The sequence below is a fragment of the Anser brachyrhynchus genome (genome assembly GCF_964034855.1).
Source record: "Anser brachyrhynchus genome assembly, chromosome: 1".
Lineage (NCBI taxonomy): Eukaryota > Metazoa > Chordata > Aves > Anseriformes > Anatidae > Anser > Anser brachyrhynchus.
The window spans coordinates 182,869,262-182,883,047 of NC_137694.1; the positions used below are offsets into that span (position 1 = coordinate 182,869,262).

Below are 13,786 nucleotides of genomic sequence, written 5' to 3' on the forward strand. Positions count from 1 at the left end.
CCTCCAGGCCACATCCACCTGCTCCACCGGGGGCTCCTCCACGGGCTGCAGCGTGGAGATCTGCTCCGTGTGGGACCCGTGGGCTGCAGGGGGACAGCCTGCTCCACCAGGGGCCTCTCCACAGGCCGCAGGGGAACTGCTGCTGCCTGCCTGGAGCACCTCCTGTCCTCCTCCTGCACTGACCTGGGGGCTGCAGGGCTGCTTCTCACTCCTCTCTCCCAGTTGCTGCCACATTGTTTTTTTCTTTTCTTTTCTTCAATCTGCTCTCCCAGAGGCCCACCCAGCATCGCTCCCTGGCTGAGCTCTGGCCAGCAGCAGGTCCCTTTGGAGCTGGCTGGAGCTGGCTCTGATCTGACATGGGGCAGTTGCTAGACCCTTCTCACAGAGGCCACCCCTGCAGCACCCCCGCTACCAAACTCTTGCCACGTAGCTTTTTGTTACTAAATTATATTAGGTAGTGTCTCCTAAAACTATTCTCATACACAAAAAAGAGATGAGTAATATAAATATGGCAGTAAGTTGCAGCCTCTCTGGTTAATACTGATGTTTGCTAAATACAACTTGACACCTCAAGTGGTGAGGAAGTTGTCTGCTAATGGGAAGAACTGGCAAAAAGAAAAAACAGCAAATGGTACAGAATTAAGACTTGTAAAAAAAAAAAGTTATATTGCACTAAGAGCTCTTGAAGATGCTGAGCAATATTTTGAAAGGTCTGACTTTGTAAATCACACTTCTCTATAGAAAACTGCAGATAGGAAAGATCCCTAGTTATGCAGAGTAAACGTTCAGGTGTAGAAATGCTTGGTTTTTTTGTATAACTCAGTTATTAGTTTCTTACCAGCAGATTTCAGTAGTAGGGCATGCTCTAACTTCCAGGGTCAAGCAGTTGAGAGTGTGTGTTGATTTCAGTTTTGATTATCCAAAGATGCAGTTTGAAATACCAAATTACAAATCAGTCTGCATTTAAAGGGGGTTATGCGGTGCTTATTTAGCTTCCTTATAAACTGCCTGATAATTGACATGGAATTAGGCTTCTAAATTCTGTTTCACACTATTAAGCGAGCAGGTTTCCTTCCAGAAAGGAAGCACAATTAGTTCTGATATGTTATAATTTTATTACAGGCCAATATTAAATAAGTGTTGCCTGTGCTTTGGTAGATTATAGGCCTTAATATTTTCGTATATCGTAACTTCTGGGGAAAAGGACACTGAGGGGAGGCCTTATCGCCCTCTACAACTACCTGAAAGGAGGTTGCAGTAGGGAGAGTGTCAATCTCTTTTCTCAGGTGACAGGTGATAGGATGTGAGGAGACAGTCTCAAAGTTGTGCCATGAGAGGTTTAGATTGGATATTAAGAAAATTTTCTTCACAGAGAAGGGTGGTCAAGCATTGGAACAGGCTGCCCAGGGAAGTGGTGGAGTCCCCAGCCCTGGAGGTTTTTGAGAGACATGGATGTGGTCTAAGGGAACGTTGTTTAGTGATGAGACTCGATAGGTCAGGTTGATGGTTGGGCTTGATGATCTTGAACGTCTTTTCCAACCTCGATGATTCTGTGATTGTAGTGTACTGCTGTGTATGTTCTGTCCATTTATTACATTTTTCAATCAAAGCTGACCTGTAATCCAAGGTGTTTGTTATGTTGCCATGTAAATATTCCTTATTGTAACTCTAAAATTGCAAATGCGATGTTAAGTATGTAAGTAGGGTGCAGTCAGTGAACTTGCTTCTAGAGATGGATTCAAGTCATGCTTTGATTAGCGTCGTGCATTGGCAAATGAGCTGGACAAGTAATTAAAGGTTACAATTGAAGTCTGGAAATAAGAAAACAGAATGAGGTGTATGATTCCTTTTGCCTTTCCAGAAGAGGTTAGCACAATAAATTGCAATAAAATGAGAAGAGTAGTTTGCAGAAATTTATATTGAAGCAGTCAAGAAGTAAACACCATGCAAACAGCCCTTAAGGTACTTAAACGTGGTGGTGAGAATTTTATCTGACGTGAACAGATATCTGTTTTGGGACATCTGTTTTATGCTACTTACTACCATTTCCCTGCAAAAATTTAACTCTCTTCTCCTCCCTGATCAGGCAGCTGAGTTCCTTGTGTCATTGCTCCCTACATGTTTCAGACAAAATGCATTAACAATCCACTATTTGAGCTGTATATGTCGATCAGGCCCTTAAAGGGGTTATGAAACAATCCTATAAATACCCCAGCAAACAAATTTGATGTAGAATTAGAATAGAATGACATACATTCGTAGAATTACAGAATGGTTTGAGCTGGAGGGGATCTTAAAGGTCATCTGGTTCCAACACCCCTGCCAAGTGGTAACTTGAGGCAAAACCCAGGAGACAATGTGCTGAGAATAGTAACCCATGCCAGCTGGCATGGCTGTAGCTAGAGTACAACAGAGATTCATTCAATGTTTTGAATTGGAAGGGACCTGTGTGGATCAGAGTCCAACTCCGCACAGGGCAACTTAAGAGTTAAATCATCTATCTAAGAGCATTGTCCAAATGCTTCTTCAACACCTTCAGGCTTGGGGCCGTGACCACTTCCCTGGAGAGCCTGTTCCAGTGCCCGACCACCCTCTCAGTGAGAACTTTTTCCTTAGTATTCCATCAGAACTTCTTCTGACACGTCTTTAAGCCATTCCCTCACATCCTATCACCAATCACCAGAGAGAAGAGATCAGCACCTCCCTCTCTGCTCCCCCTCATGAGGAAGTTGTAGACAGCAGTGAGGTCACCCCTCTCTTCTCTAAGAGAGAAACCAAAATATCTTATCATATTCTTCCAAACCAAGTATCACAGAATCATAGAGTATCCTGAGTTGGAAGGGACCTACAAGGATCATTGAGTCCAGTTCTTGTAAGTCATACCCTCTAGTCCTGTCTCCATCTTTGCCCTCCTATGGACACATTCTAATATTTTTAGATCCTTCTTACATTGTGGAGCCAAAAACTGCACACAGTACGCGAGGTGAGGCTGCACCAATGCTGAGTATAGTGGAGCAATCACTTTTTTTGACCAGTTATCTGTGCTGTGCTTAATGCACCCCAGGATACGCCTGGCCCTTTTTGCTGCCAGGGCACGTTGGTAAGCTCAGTGTGAGTCAACATCAACCAAAACCCCCAAATGCCTCTCTGCAGGGCTGCACTCCAGCAACCTGTCCCCTCACCTGTGTGTACAACCAGGATCACACCTTCCCAGGTGCAGAATCCAGTATTTGCTTTTATTAAATTTCATTTGGTTGGTGATTGCCAATACTGTGACCTATTAACCTCTCTCTGTAGGCCCTCCCTACCCTCAAGGGAGTCAGCAGCTCCTCCCAATTTCATATCATCCGCAAACTTGCCTAGCATGCATTCAACTCCTGTGTCCAGGTAATTCCTGAAAACATTGAAGAGAACTGGCCCCAAAATAGAGCCCTGGGAACCCCACCAGTGGCTGGCCACCAGCCTGACGTTACCCCGATTTACTACAACTTTTTGAGCCAAACCCATCAGCCAATTGTTCACCCTTTGTATTGTGTATGTGGGCAGCTGTGTACTAGACACTTTGTCCAGAAGGATACAGTAAGAGAAAGTATCAAAAACTTTGCAAAAAAGAAAAGAAAAGGAAAAAAAAAAAAACACTGCTTTTACTCCATCCACTAGGTGGGTAACCTTGTCATAAAATGATAGGAAGTTAGTAAGGCAGGACTTTTCCCTCAGTAACACATGTTGGCTTTGACTGCTGCCTGCATTGTCTTCCAGGTGCTTTTCAGGAACTCCCAGAATAATCTCCATAATTTTTACCGGGTGCCAAAGTGAGACTGACAGGCCCGTGATTATCAGGATCCTCTTTCTTGCCCATCTTGAAAATCGGAACAACATTTGCTAGCTTCCAGTCAGCTGGGGCCTCTCCAGATTGCCGCAGCCCTTGATAAATACCTGAGCGAGGTCTCACAATAACATCAGCCAACTCTTTCAGTACCCTGGAATGAATCCTATCAGGCCCATAGACTACGGGCGTTCAGTTGGAGCAGCAGATCCCATACAGGTTCAGCATCAGCTGGGAGTTTATCACTCCCCAGGTCGCAGTCCTCCAACCCAGAGGCTCCAGAGGTCTCGGGGCCCATCACAGGTGTTAAAGAGGCAAAGAAGGCATTAAATGACTTTGCTGTACATTCATCCCTGTTTTGAGGTGACCAACCTCATCAAGCAACAGCCCAATGTGTTCTTTAGCCCTCCTCTTGCAGTTAGCATTCTCAAAGCCTCTTTTGTTATCCACCGCAATGCTGGCCAGCTTCGGTTCAGAGTAGGACGTGTATCTGTGGTCTCATTGCTCACTGCCAAATATATTACATAAATTAGCAAAATCTTGAAGCCACACTTCCAGTGACCTGTCCTGTCCCTGTGCCAGCAATTTCTTGAGATAAGAAAAGGTTTTTTACAATAATCCCCAGTTGTAGATTCCAGTAATGCTCAGCTGCCAGCCTGTCGGAGGGCTGAGTCCACGAGTAGCCACAGGCACAGCAATAGCTCCTCACGCAACAAAATCAGAACAGATTTCCTGCTTCTTTCATTGAATTGTTGGCAGTTTACACTTGTGAAATACTGTCTAACAATAAAATAACTGTGGGTGAAACAACTGATGTGATATTTCCGTATCCTGCTACCAATTAAATAAATCCAGATAATGGAAAGAAAAAAGATGAAGGGTTTTGAAGAGGGAAATCAAACTCTACCAGGCTACCCACATAATAGCTTAGTTCCTGTTGATACATCTACTAACAGAAATTGCGCCTGCATGGGATTTTATTAGCTTTTACAGGGCCTTTGCATAGCTGCAAATTAATTAAAATGAGAAACCAGCATTTAGATTTAACTGAATTAGGCACTCCGTGCTGAAGAGTTGTGAACTGAACCTGAAAGTCCCCTCATGTTAACCAGCCAACCGAGAAATCCATGGAGAACACCCTAAAAAAAGTCATCTGTGTCTTGGGGTCTGATGAAATTAAGAATCACAGGAAGGGCTCCGTGCAGCTTTCCCGATAGAAGGCTTATTGGGCTAAATGACAGTATTTGAAACACGCAATAACTCAGCTACAGCGATGTTGCGTCAGTTAGACTTAATAAATAAAGAAGCATGATGTAGTTAATTACCTGAAATCCTGTGATATGATAGCAGATATTATATCCAGTGGTGTGGTATTTACATTGTACGTAGTCACTAAAAACACCTTACAACATTGCAGCTTCTGTAAGAGTTTAGTTAGTGTGTCGTTATCATGACCTAAGAGAACTTGTGGTTCTTTTCCTGTGCTTCACAAAAAAGACTGGACACTTTCTGGTATTTAAGCTTTTCTGTACGTTTTTATTTGCACGGGTGAAAACACAGTCACCTTTACCATGGAATCACAGAATAGCTTGGATTGGAAAGGGCCTTAAAGATCACCTAGTTCCAGCCCACCTCCCACCAGACCAGGTTGCCCAAAGCCCCATCCAGCCTGGCCTTGAGCACCTCCAGGGATGGGGCATCCACAGCTTCTCTGGGCAGCCTGTGCCAGTGCCTCAGAGTGAAGAATTTATTCTTTATAACTAATCTAAATCTCCTCTCTTTTAGTTTAAAGCCATTCCCCCTTGTCCTATCACTCCACTCCCTGACAAAGAGTCCCACCCTGGCTTTCCTGTAGCCCCCTTTAGGTACTGGAAGGCCGCTATAAGGTCTCCCCGGAGCCTTCTCTTCTCCAGGCTCAACAACCCCAGCTCTCTCATCCTGTCTCCCTAAAGAAAAGCATATTGAGATACGTATGTGTACGTATGGCATTTTTACTTGATGTATCCCTTTTTCTTTACCGACAGATTTACAAGGGTCCGGACTGGTCGTTCCGATACACAGGCCTCCAGCTGAACTGTGAATATCGTTTTCGTGCATGTGCCATTCGCCAGTGCCAGGAGGCAGTAGGTCATCAGGACCTGATAGGCCCCTACAGCGCACCAGTGCTATTCATCTCTCAGAGGACTGAACCACCGGCAAGCGCCAACAAGGACACTGTGCAAACCACAAGGACACAATGGTCACAGAGCGACCAAGTGTGTGCTGCTGTCATTCTTGCACTTTTTGCTATCTTTTCCATTCTGATCGCTGTTATCATCCAGTACTTTGTAATAAAGTGAAGAAAACAGATTTATTTTAGAATGCTGCCCATTACATTTTACTTTCTCATAATCTAAAAATAATTCTGTTCTCTTGCTTTTACAAAAACAGGCATTTAGCACCGGCATTGGGACTGATGCAAACCTTTTCAGCCACTTTAAAAAGCTTACTGGTAGGTATAGGCTGACACATGTTAGTAGAATGCAAGCCACAGAAATACAATCTTTTTTTAATATGCCTTCTTGCAGTACAAACTTCATATGGGGCGAGCAGTGTTTAACGAAAAGGGTTTGATCAGTAGACTCAAGTGTAAAAACGGTTTCCCGGCCCACACTTTTAAGGGTTACTACCATAACAGGGACGAATGTGTAGAACGCATTTAAAACTTACACTTAACAAACTTGTGCTGTATACAATATTAATCTGATGCTGTGAAAGCAATTTAGCGCTGTATTTCTACCTCCTCATTTGTCTTAATTATTTGGGAAGCAGGATTCATGATGAAAAACAGAAGGGGCTTTTCTCAGGCAGCAAATAAGAAACGGGATGGAAGAGTGTGCACGAAGGAAGCTTCTTACCTGATAAATGTGGAGTTCTTCACTGCAAGTAGATGTTTTTGAAAGACTACGAGGGGATGGCACAAGTGGTTTATCTTGCCCCCAGGATTTGATGTTTACTTATAAAAAAAATGCCTCTTTTACTTCTTACGAATACGGAAGGGAGAGCGAGAGAGAACTTTTTAGATTTGTTACTTAAATTTAAAAATGCATTTCTGAAGTTGACCTTTGATCGGATGCAGTTTATACAGGTGTCTGTGCCCTCTGATTTTGGCTAGTTAATAGATCTTTGAGATAAAATTCATTACTGAATTTTTGCTGTTACCCCTGACATTCACTTGCCATATCCACCAGAATCAAGCACTGCCTTCTTTTTTTTCTTCTTTTTCTTTTTTCTATCTTTCTTTCTTTCTTTCTTTGGGGCACCAAATCAGAGACGAAGTGTAGTAATTTGCACCAGAAAACTTAAAGCTGCTTTTTCTTGAGATCCTAATGTTTAATGTTATGTCTCTTTGGATACTGTACCAAATTGTTGATTGCATGTAGTTAATGTTGCATTAGAGCACTTTGCAATTGCATAACTCATCAATGTTTTGTGAGCTTGCATTTGTGAGTTCTTGAATGACCAGACTGAATTTTATCGAGTATCCCATTGAACATCTTGCTAGATGTCAATGATTGCCAGTGACACAAAGCTTGTAGTGAACCTATCTTTAAACAAATTCTTGTCTCATCACACTTACGTTATTTGTTATACACTTTGTAATTAGCTATTTTTAATTTATTTGAGTTACGAGATAGTGGATCATTAATGACTTCTAGTTGTGTTCAGTTTAGCATTTTTAATGGTATTAAACACTTCTGTCAGTCTTAATAATAATAAAAAAGGAACCTCTGTCTTGTGCTTTGAAGATCTCTGAAGAATTTCTCTTATAACGGGCATGTATTGTAATTGTTTATACGTCCAATGATCTGTGCTGTAGAAAAAAATGTTGCTGAGTTTTGTTTTAAAAAAAAAAAAAAAAGAAATGGCAAAGAACTTGGCCTCCAAGTGGCGAGGATGATCTGTCTTTAAACTGTACTGTATGTTTACATTTCCTTTCCTATTTGTCATTTTTATGTATAGGCTGATACCTTCCCACAGAATACAGTGATAACAGGTGTTTTCTAGAAACCTTCTTAAAAGTGCCATGTTTGGCAGTACAAATGAGGTTGAGTGTAATAAGCCCAGAGATTTCTTATGGTTGAATGTCTAAAAAGCGGTAAGATTTGTTACCGCAGTTAATCTGCGGTGACTTATGTTTTTCATAGTAAAATTCAAATGAGCTCCTATTTTTGATAGTCATTTACTAGCGTATTTGCCATTTGAGCCTCAGTGCGTATTACTGCACTGAAGACAGGTTTTTAATGTAATCTTAATTTTACCTCATATACTGTACATTCCAAAAAGAAAAAATAAATAAATAAAAAAAAATAATAACTTTTTAAGACGTTATAGATACACTACCAAACATATCACTTTGCAACTGTAAAGCGTCGGACTCCACGAGGACGAAAACTGTCTAGCCTCCTAGGAAATGCATAAAAAAAAAAACGATGTAGCAGAGTTATCTTTCAAATCTGTGGAAAAAAAAAATAATAATAAAAAAAAAGCATCATTCTTTGTCGTTGTCCCCGAGTCCCCTTCCGACCACGACGCCGCGGCTCCGGGGACCCTCGGGGACCCCCCCGCCCCCCCCCACCCCGAGGCCGGGTCCCGGGGCCGGCGGCTGCCGCCCGCCCTCCGCCGCCTCCCTCCGAGGCTCGGGCGGGGCGGGCGGCCGGGGCGGGCCGAGCTCCGGCGGCTCCGAGCGGCGGCGGAGGAGCAGGAGCAGCAGGAGGAGGAGAGGGGCTGAGAGATGGCGGCGGCCCCCGTGTGGGGCGGCGGGGGGAACGGCAGCCAGGGCGAGGCGCCGTGGCCCGGGCCGCCGTGCGACGAGCGGCTGTGCTCGGCGCTGCCGGTGCGGGCGCTGATCCCGGTGACGGCGGTGTGCGCGGGGCTCTTCGCCGTCGGCGTGGTGGGCAACGCGCTGACGGTGCTGGTCGTCTGCGGGCAGCGCGACATGAAGACCACGACCAACCTGTACCTGGGCAGCATGGCCGTGTCCGACCTGCTCATCCTGCTGGGGCTGCCCTTGGACCTGTACCGCCTGTGGCGCTCGCGGCCGTGGATCTTCGGGCAGCTGCTGTGCCGCCTCTCGCACTACCTGAGCGAGGGCTGCACCTACTGCACCATCCTCCACATCACCGCCCTGACGGTGGAGCGCTACCTCGCCATCTGCTTCCCCCTCAAGGCCAAGGTGGTGGTCACCAAGCGCCGCGTCAAGGCCGTCATCGGCGCCCTCTGGGCCTTCGCCCTCCTCTCGGCCGGGCCCTTCTTCTTCCTGGTGGGCGTCGAGCAGCCCGACAACCGCACCGACTTCGGCCGCGAGTGCAAGCCCACCCCGCAGGCCCTCGAGTCCGGCCTGCTGGCCACCATGTTCTGGGTCACCACCACCTACTTCGTCCTGCCCGTCCTCTGCCTCAACGTCCTCTACGGCTTCATCGGGCGGGAGCTGTGGCGCAGCAAGGGGCGCCTGCAGGGCCCCAGCGCGGCCCTCAGGGAGCGGGGGCACCGGCAGACCGTCAAGATCTTGGGTGAGTCCCGCAGACCCTCGATGGCGCCCAGGAGCTGTCTCTCCGGCGGCACCTTCCCCGTTTTTTGCCGTAAACCTGCTTCTTTTGGGGCTGCTCGGTTTCAGAGGGCCCCTGCGCACCTCACCAGCAGCATCTGGGCACCGCAGCAGGTGGGGAGGGGGGGAAGGATTTGGGGCCGTGCTCATCTTTAGGGATGGGGCAGAAGCATCCACAGGACCCCATGCAGGGTGGGGGGAATGCAGGAGAACAGCCCAGGTACCCAGCCACGCACTCCAGGGGTGCCACTCTCCGACACCAGACAGCCAGCAGCTACGCTGGCTCCCTAGCAATACCCATTTTTTTAGATTTTACCAGGCAGGACTGCATACGAGGCTCTCGGTGGTCTGCGACTTCAGAAAACCTGGCATCCTGGCAGTCCCAGCCACCTCCCGCTGGCAGATTTCTGCCTCTGAAAAAAAGCAGTGTGATTGTCTAAGCTGTCCTCCACAGGAGTAGCCCACTGACAGCCCAGGCAGGCTGCAGACCAGAATTAAACCCTTCAGGGCTCTTCCCAAACAAGTGGCGTTGTACCGAAGCACTTCCTGCTGATGCGCAGCGCCGTTAGCTCTTCATTCATTTCCTTACTCGTGTTCGTTGAATGAGTGTTAGGCGCTGGGAAGCTGGGGGTCCCAATCCGATCAGGGACTGAAAAGTTTGCAGATAGTGACTGATCTGACACACACACACACACACAAATTTTCCTAATTATTGATCAATGAGCATGAAATAAAATGCCCTGCTTGCTCTTTCACCGGTGGGAAGGGTTTTGTGATCTACGTGGGAGCTTTCTCGTACCAAGGATGCAATCAGCTGGGCGGAAATAGAGTAGCAGAAAGTAAAGAAACTAAGCCCATTTTGCTGGCTTACCTGAGGAAGGTGCTTACACTGGAGAAGGCACGAGGCTGGCCAACAGAAACACACCTGTCCAAATCCAAAGACTCATAATTGGACTCGATGCCACTCCCGTTTTCAGCAATTGAAAGGCATTAATCTCTATATGTCTATATAGTCCTATATATACATATTTATATGAAGATTTTTGCTTATCTCAAAGGAGCAGGTACCACTGATGTATTATTCCGGGCATAACCTTGCTTTGGCTATATTGCTTTTTCTAAGCTCTGAGAAAGATGAAGAATCCTCCTGAAGTGATTATTTGTTTTATTTACTTGCATTTATAAGCATAAATAATTTAAAATGTGGACACGATAGTTTATTTTATAGGAGTCAGTGCTGAGAAACACATTACCTCACAGGTGACCCTTTAAACCTTAGGCTTACTTGGGTTCTTCCTCATTTTCTCCAGCTATGTGGCCATGGCAAGGTTTGTAGCACCTTTTAAAGGTGTTGTGTTAGGAAGCTTCGCAAGACCACGGGAATAGCTGGAGTGCCTCAAGCTAGAGATCCACCCGGGCAGTATCTGCAGCTGTAACTGTCCAGGGCTATGTGTGGGAGATTCAGGGGGAAAAATCAGCAGCCAGATTAACACAGTAGGGTCTTCACACAGCAACAGTACAGACTCAGTGGGAAACGGGCTGTCTGAGCCTCCACGCAACATCACAGCTCTGACCCTGCGGCATTTTACAGCAACGTAGGTGCACAGGAACAGCCTCTGTAAGGTGCAGCCTGCTCGGTGCTTCCTCAGAGACACCTCTTCTTGCTCAGGTTTTCATTTTCCCTTTCTTATCACACGCATGACAGTGCAGTCGGTGCTGAGGGGAATCTTTCTGTCCTGGCCGTGCTGCCCAGATGTTACAGTGCTGTTACAGCTGTTCACATTCTTCTCGACAAACTCAGCTGTCGGAGTTCAGCTGATGATTTTGCCAGTTGCCTTTTAATCCAAAGGCTCACTGCTGGACCTGATGCTGTTCCCATCCTCAACTCAAGGCTGTTTATTTCTGTATTTCATTCGTACCCGTTTGAAAAACCTCCAAAAGCAGCCGCGTGACATAGAGCTTGCTGGATGCTCGATAAGTTAACTCGCTCCTTAACTCTTGCACGTGTTGTTTTGTCTTGTAGCTGTGGTGATTCTGGCCTTTATAATTTGCTGGTTGCCTTTCCACATTGGCAGGATCATTTTCATAAACACGCAGGACACCAGGATGATGCTCTTCTCCCAGTACTTTAACATCTTCGCCCTGCAGCTTTTCTACCTGAGCGCCTCCATCAACCCCATCCTCTACAACCTCATTTCGAAGAAGTACAGGGCGGCAGTCTACAAGCTGCTGCTGCCGCACCGCTCCGCCGAAAGGGCCTTCGCAATCACTAAAGAGGCCGGAGGCTACACGGAAACCAGCACGAGCATGAGAAACAAGTAAACGGCCGGCCTCTGAGGCTGCACCCCGGACGCCAGGCTTTTCGAGACGGTCCCTGCGAAGGAAAGGCGCTTCCTTTTCGCAGCGGAGCCAGGAAGGGTGGACGGCCGTCAGTGCTTGTGGTGTTTTATAGCGCTTTGTGTTTTGAAATACGTGTGTTTTTGATAACAGAGCGAGCGTGGACCATGAAACGGTGAGAACGACCTGCGGGACGTGTAAGGGAGCACGGGAGGGAAAGCTGGAGCGTATTACCGGTACAACTGAGGTTTATGTTTGTTCCGTGTTGTTCAATCGCACGTGTGTTCTCTACGATTTGTGTTATGTCCTAAATATCCTGACATGGAGGACTGCAAGGCAAGGAGCAACTCCCGGAGAGCCTTTGCTATTTTAAAATGGTTTTCTTGTAAGGAGAGGGACACAAAAGAAACTGTGCACCACCTCGAGCATCCCTGGGAGAAGGGGGAGCATGTTTTCACCGCCCGCTCTTGTAATCGCGAATGGGAGCTGCCTGGGCAGTTCCCCGGACTCTTCCCTTGGGGAAGCATCTTCTCAATTATTAAAGGGTAAGCCCTTTTGGTCTGCCCCGTGCAGTCGAGTAGTATCTCTTAATTAATGGCAACCAATCCCCTGTGCCAACTGAGATATTCCTGGTTACATCCTCTTGAGGTGTTTGGTTAGTGCGAGCGCTCTGCCTCCCCAGCGTCACGTTGTGTACTGTGTGTGCAAGCGATACGCCGAGCGAGCCGAGCTCCTCACGGACGGGACACGTCACCCCACGTGCTGGACTGCGCCCAGGACTTGGGGCTGTGCCGCAGGTCATAAAACAGCTCGCTAGTTTTGCTCCAGAGGGTTGAAATACGAAGTTAACCTACAAAACGTAAGGGCGAGTACTTGCTAGGAGGGGTTATAAAGGCGTTACGGTGCCATTTGCTCCAGGGAGTGACTGGGTTTGACCTGGGCATCTTACCAGTTGTCTTCCAGGCTATCGTGAGATAAGTCTGGAATAAAAATCAGTGAAGTCGGACTGCGCTTACGTGAGCATCACTCGTGGTACGGCCGCACTTGCCTCTGCTAACTTGTTAACCTTTGTTAATTAACGTGTCTGTGGTGCAAAAAAGTAACGTGTTCAGTGTATGCCGGAGTTTACCGAAACGCTGAGACAACTCAAAATCCAGCTTGGGGATCTCAAAACAGCAGAGTTGGATCCAAGCCTTCTCCAGTCTTAAAAATATGGCCAAACTCTTTCGTTAGCAATTCATAACTCTGAGTCACTGAATAAAATATCCGAAGGCAGAAAAGTCCCCAGCTCGCTGCGCACACATTCAGCATTCCTCTTGTATCAGCTTTGTACCAGGGAGAGCAGTTGTCTGCAGGGGTTGGGTTGGGTTGGTTTGCTTTTGCTGGGCGGTGCTCTTCATTAAAACGTTATGTTAAAATAAAATAACAGCTGGCATTTTGTGTATGCAGACGGAGGGAGACAAAAGAAAAACACACCTTTGTCACGCCGATATGTGGCCACGCAGCCTCTCTGCATGCCCGTGGCCTGCTGGCAGTGCCTCTTCCTTTTTTTTTTTTCTGTCTACCGAGGATGGAAATGTTCCCCTGACACCAGTTTCACCACAAGCCGTTGTTCAGGTATGGCCAGCACAAGGAGTGAGCGGAGAGAGGGAAGCTGAACCCGATGGAAGCAGGACTGGTCCCTCTGCCCCCTTGTTTTGGGGTGCACTGGCACCTCCCCACCTTCATCCACCGCAGCTGGGACCCCACTGCTGCCCCTGCTCCCCCGTGGAGCTTCAGCCCGAGCTGCTGAAGGCCCTGCTCAGCCTCAGAGCCGCAGCAGAAGCCTCCTGCTTCCTGCGGCAGGCTCCGTGGAGATGGTCTGGTTTTCTGGGGAAATCATTTGTATCCTCGTTGTAAATATCCTGGTAAGATTAGTAGAATAACACATGCAGCAGGCCGCGTTTGTGAGCTTATAATGCCTTTTAATTAATGCTCTGTCCCCATCAGGACAAATTCTACAGAAATAAATGCAGTTTGGTGAGTTTCCTCAGAAT

General features: G+C 47.0%; 2 protein-coding genes across 5 annotated transcripts in view; both read left to right on the forward strand.

Annotated features, from left to right (window-relative positions):
* The window catches only part of FNDC3A (fibronectin type III domain containing 3A), a 118,954-nt gene extending 110,590 nt beyond the window's left edge, over positions 1-8,364 (forward strand). For all 4 annotated transcript variants that reach the window (XM_080594706.1, XM_080594707.1, XM_080594708.1 and 1 more), the window contains one exon: positions 5,851-8,364. In XM_080594706.1, the coding sequence (XP_080450832.1) occupies positions 5,851-6,165 (315 nt within the window). In that variant the 3' untranslated portion in view covers positions 6,166-8,364. The remainder of the gene's footprint in view (positions 1-5,850) is intronic.
* Positions 8,365-8,512: 148 nt separating this feature from the next.
* On the forward strand, positions 8,513-13,777 carry MLNR (motilin receptor). The gene is made up of 2 exons (XM_080594825.1): positions 8,513-9,378; positions 11,437-13,777. Exons 1-2 carry the CDS (start codon positions 8,601-8,603, stop codon positions 11,733-11,735), a joined length of 1,077 nt encoding a protein of 358 aa, XP_080450951.1. The 5' UTR covers positions 8,513-8,600; the 3' UTR covers positions 11,736-13,777.
* Positions 13,778-13,786: the final 9 nt, after the last annotated feature.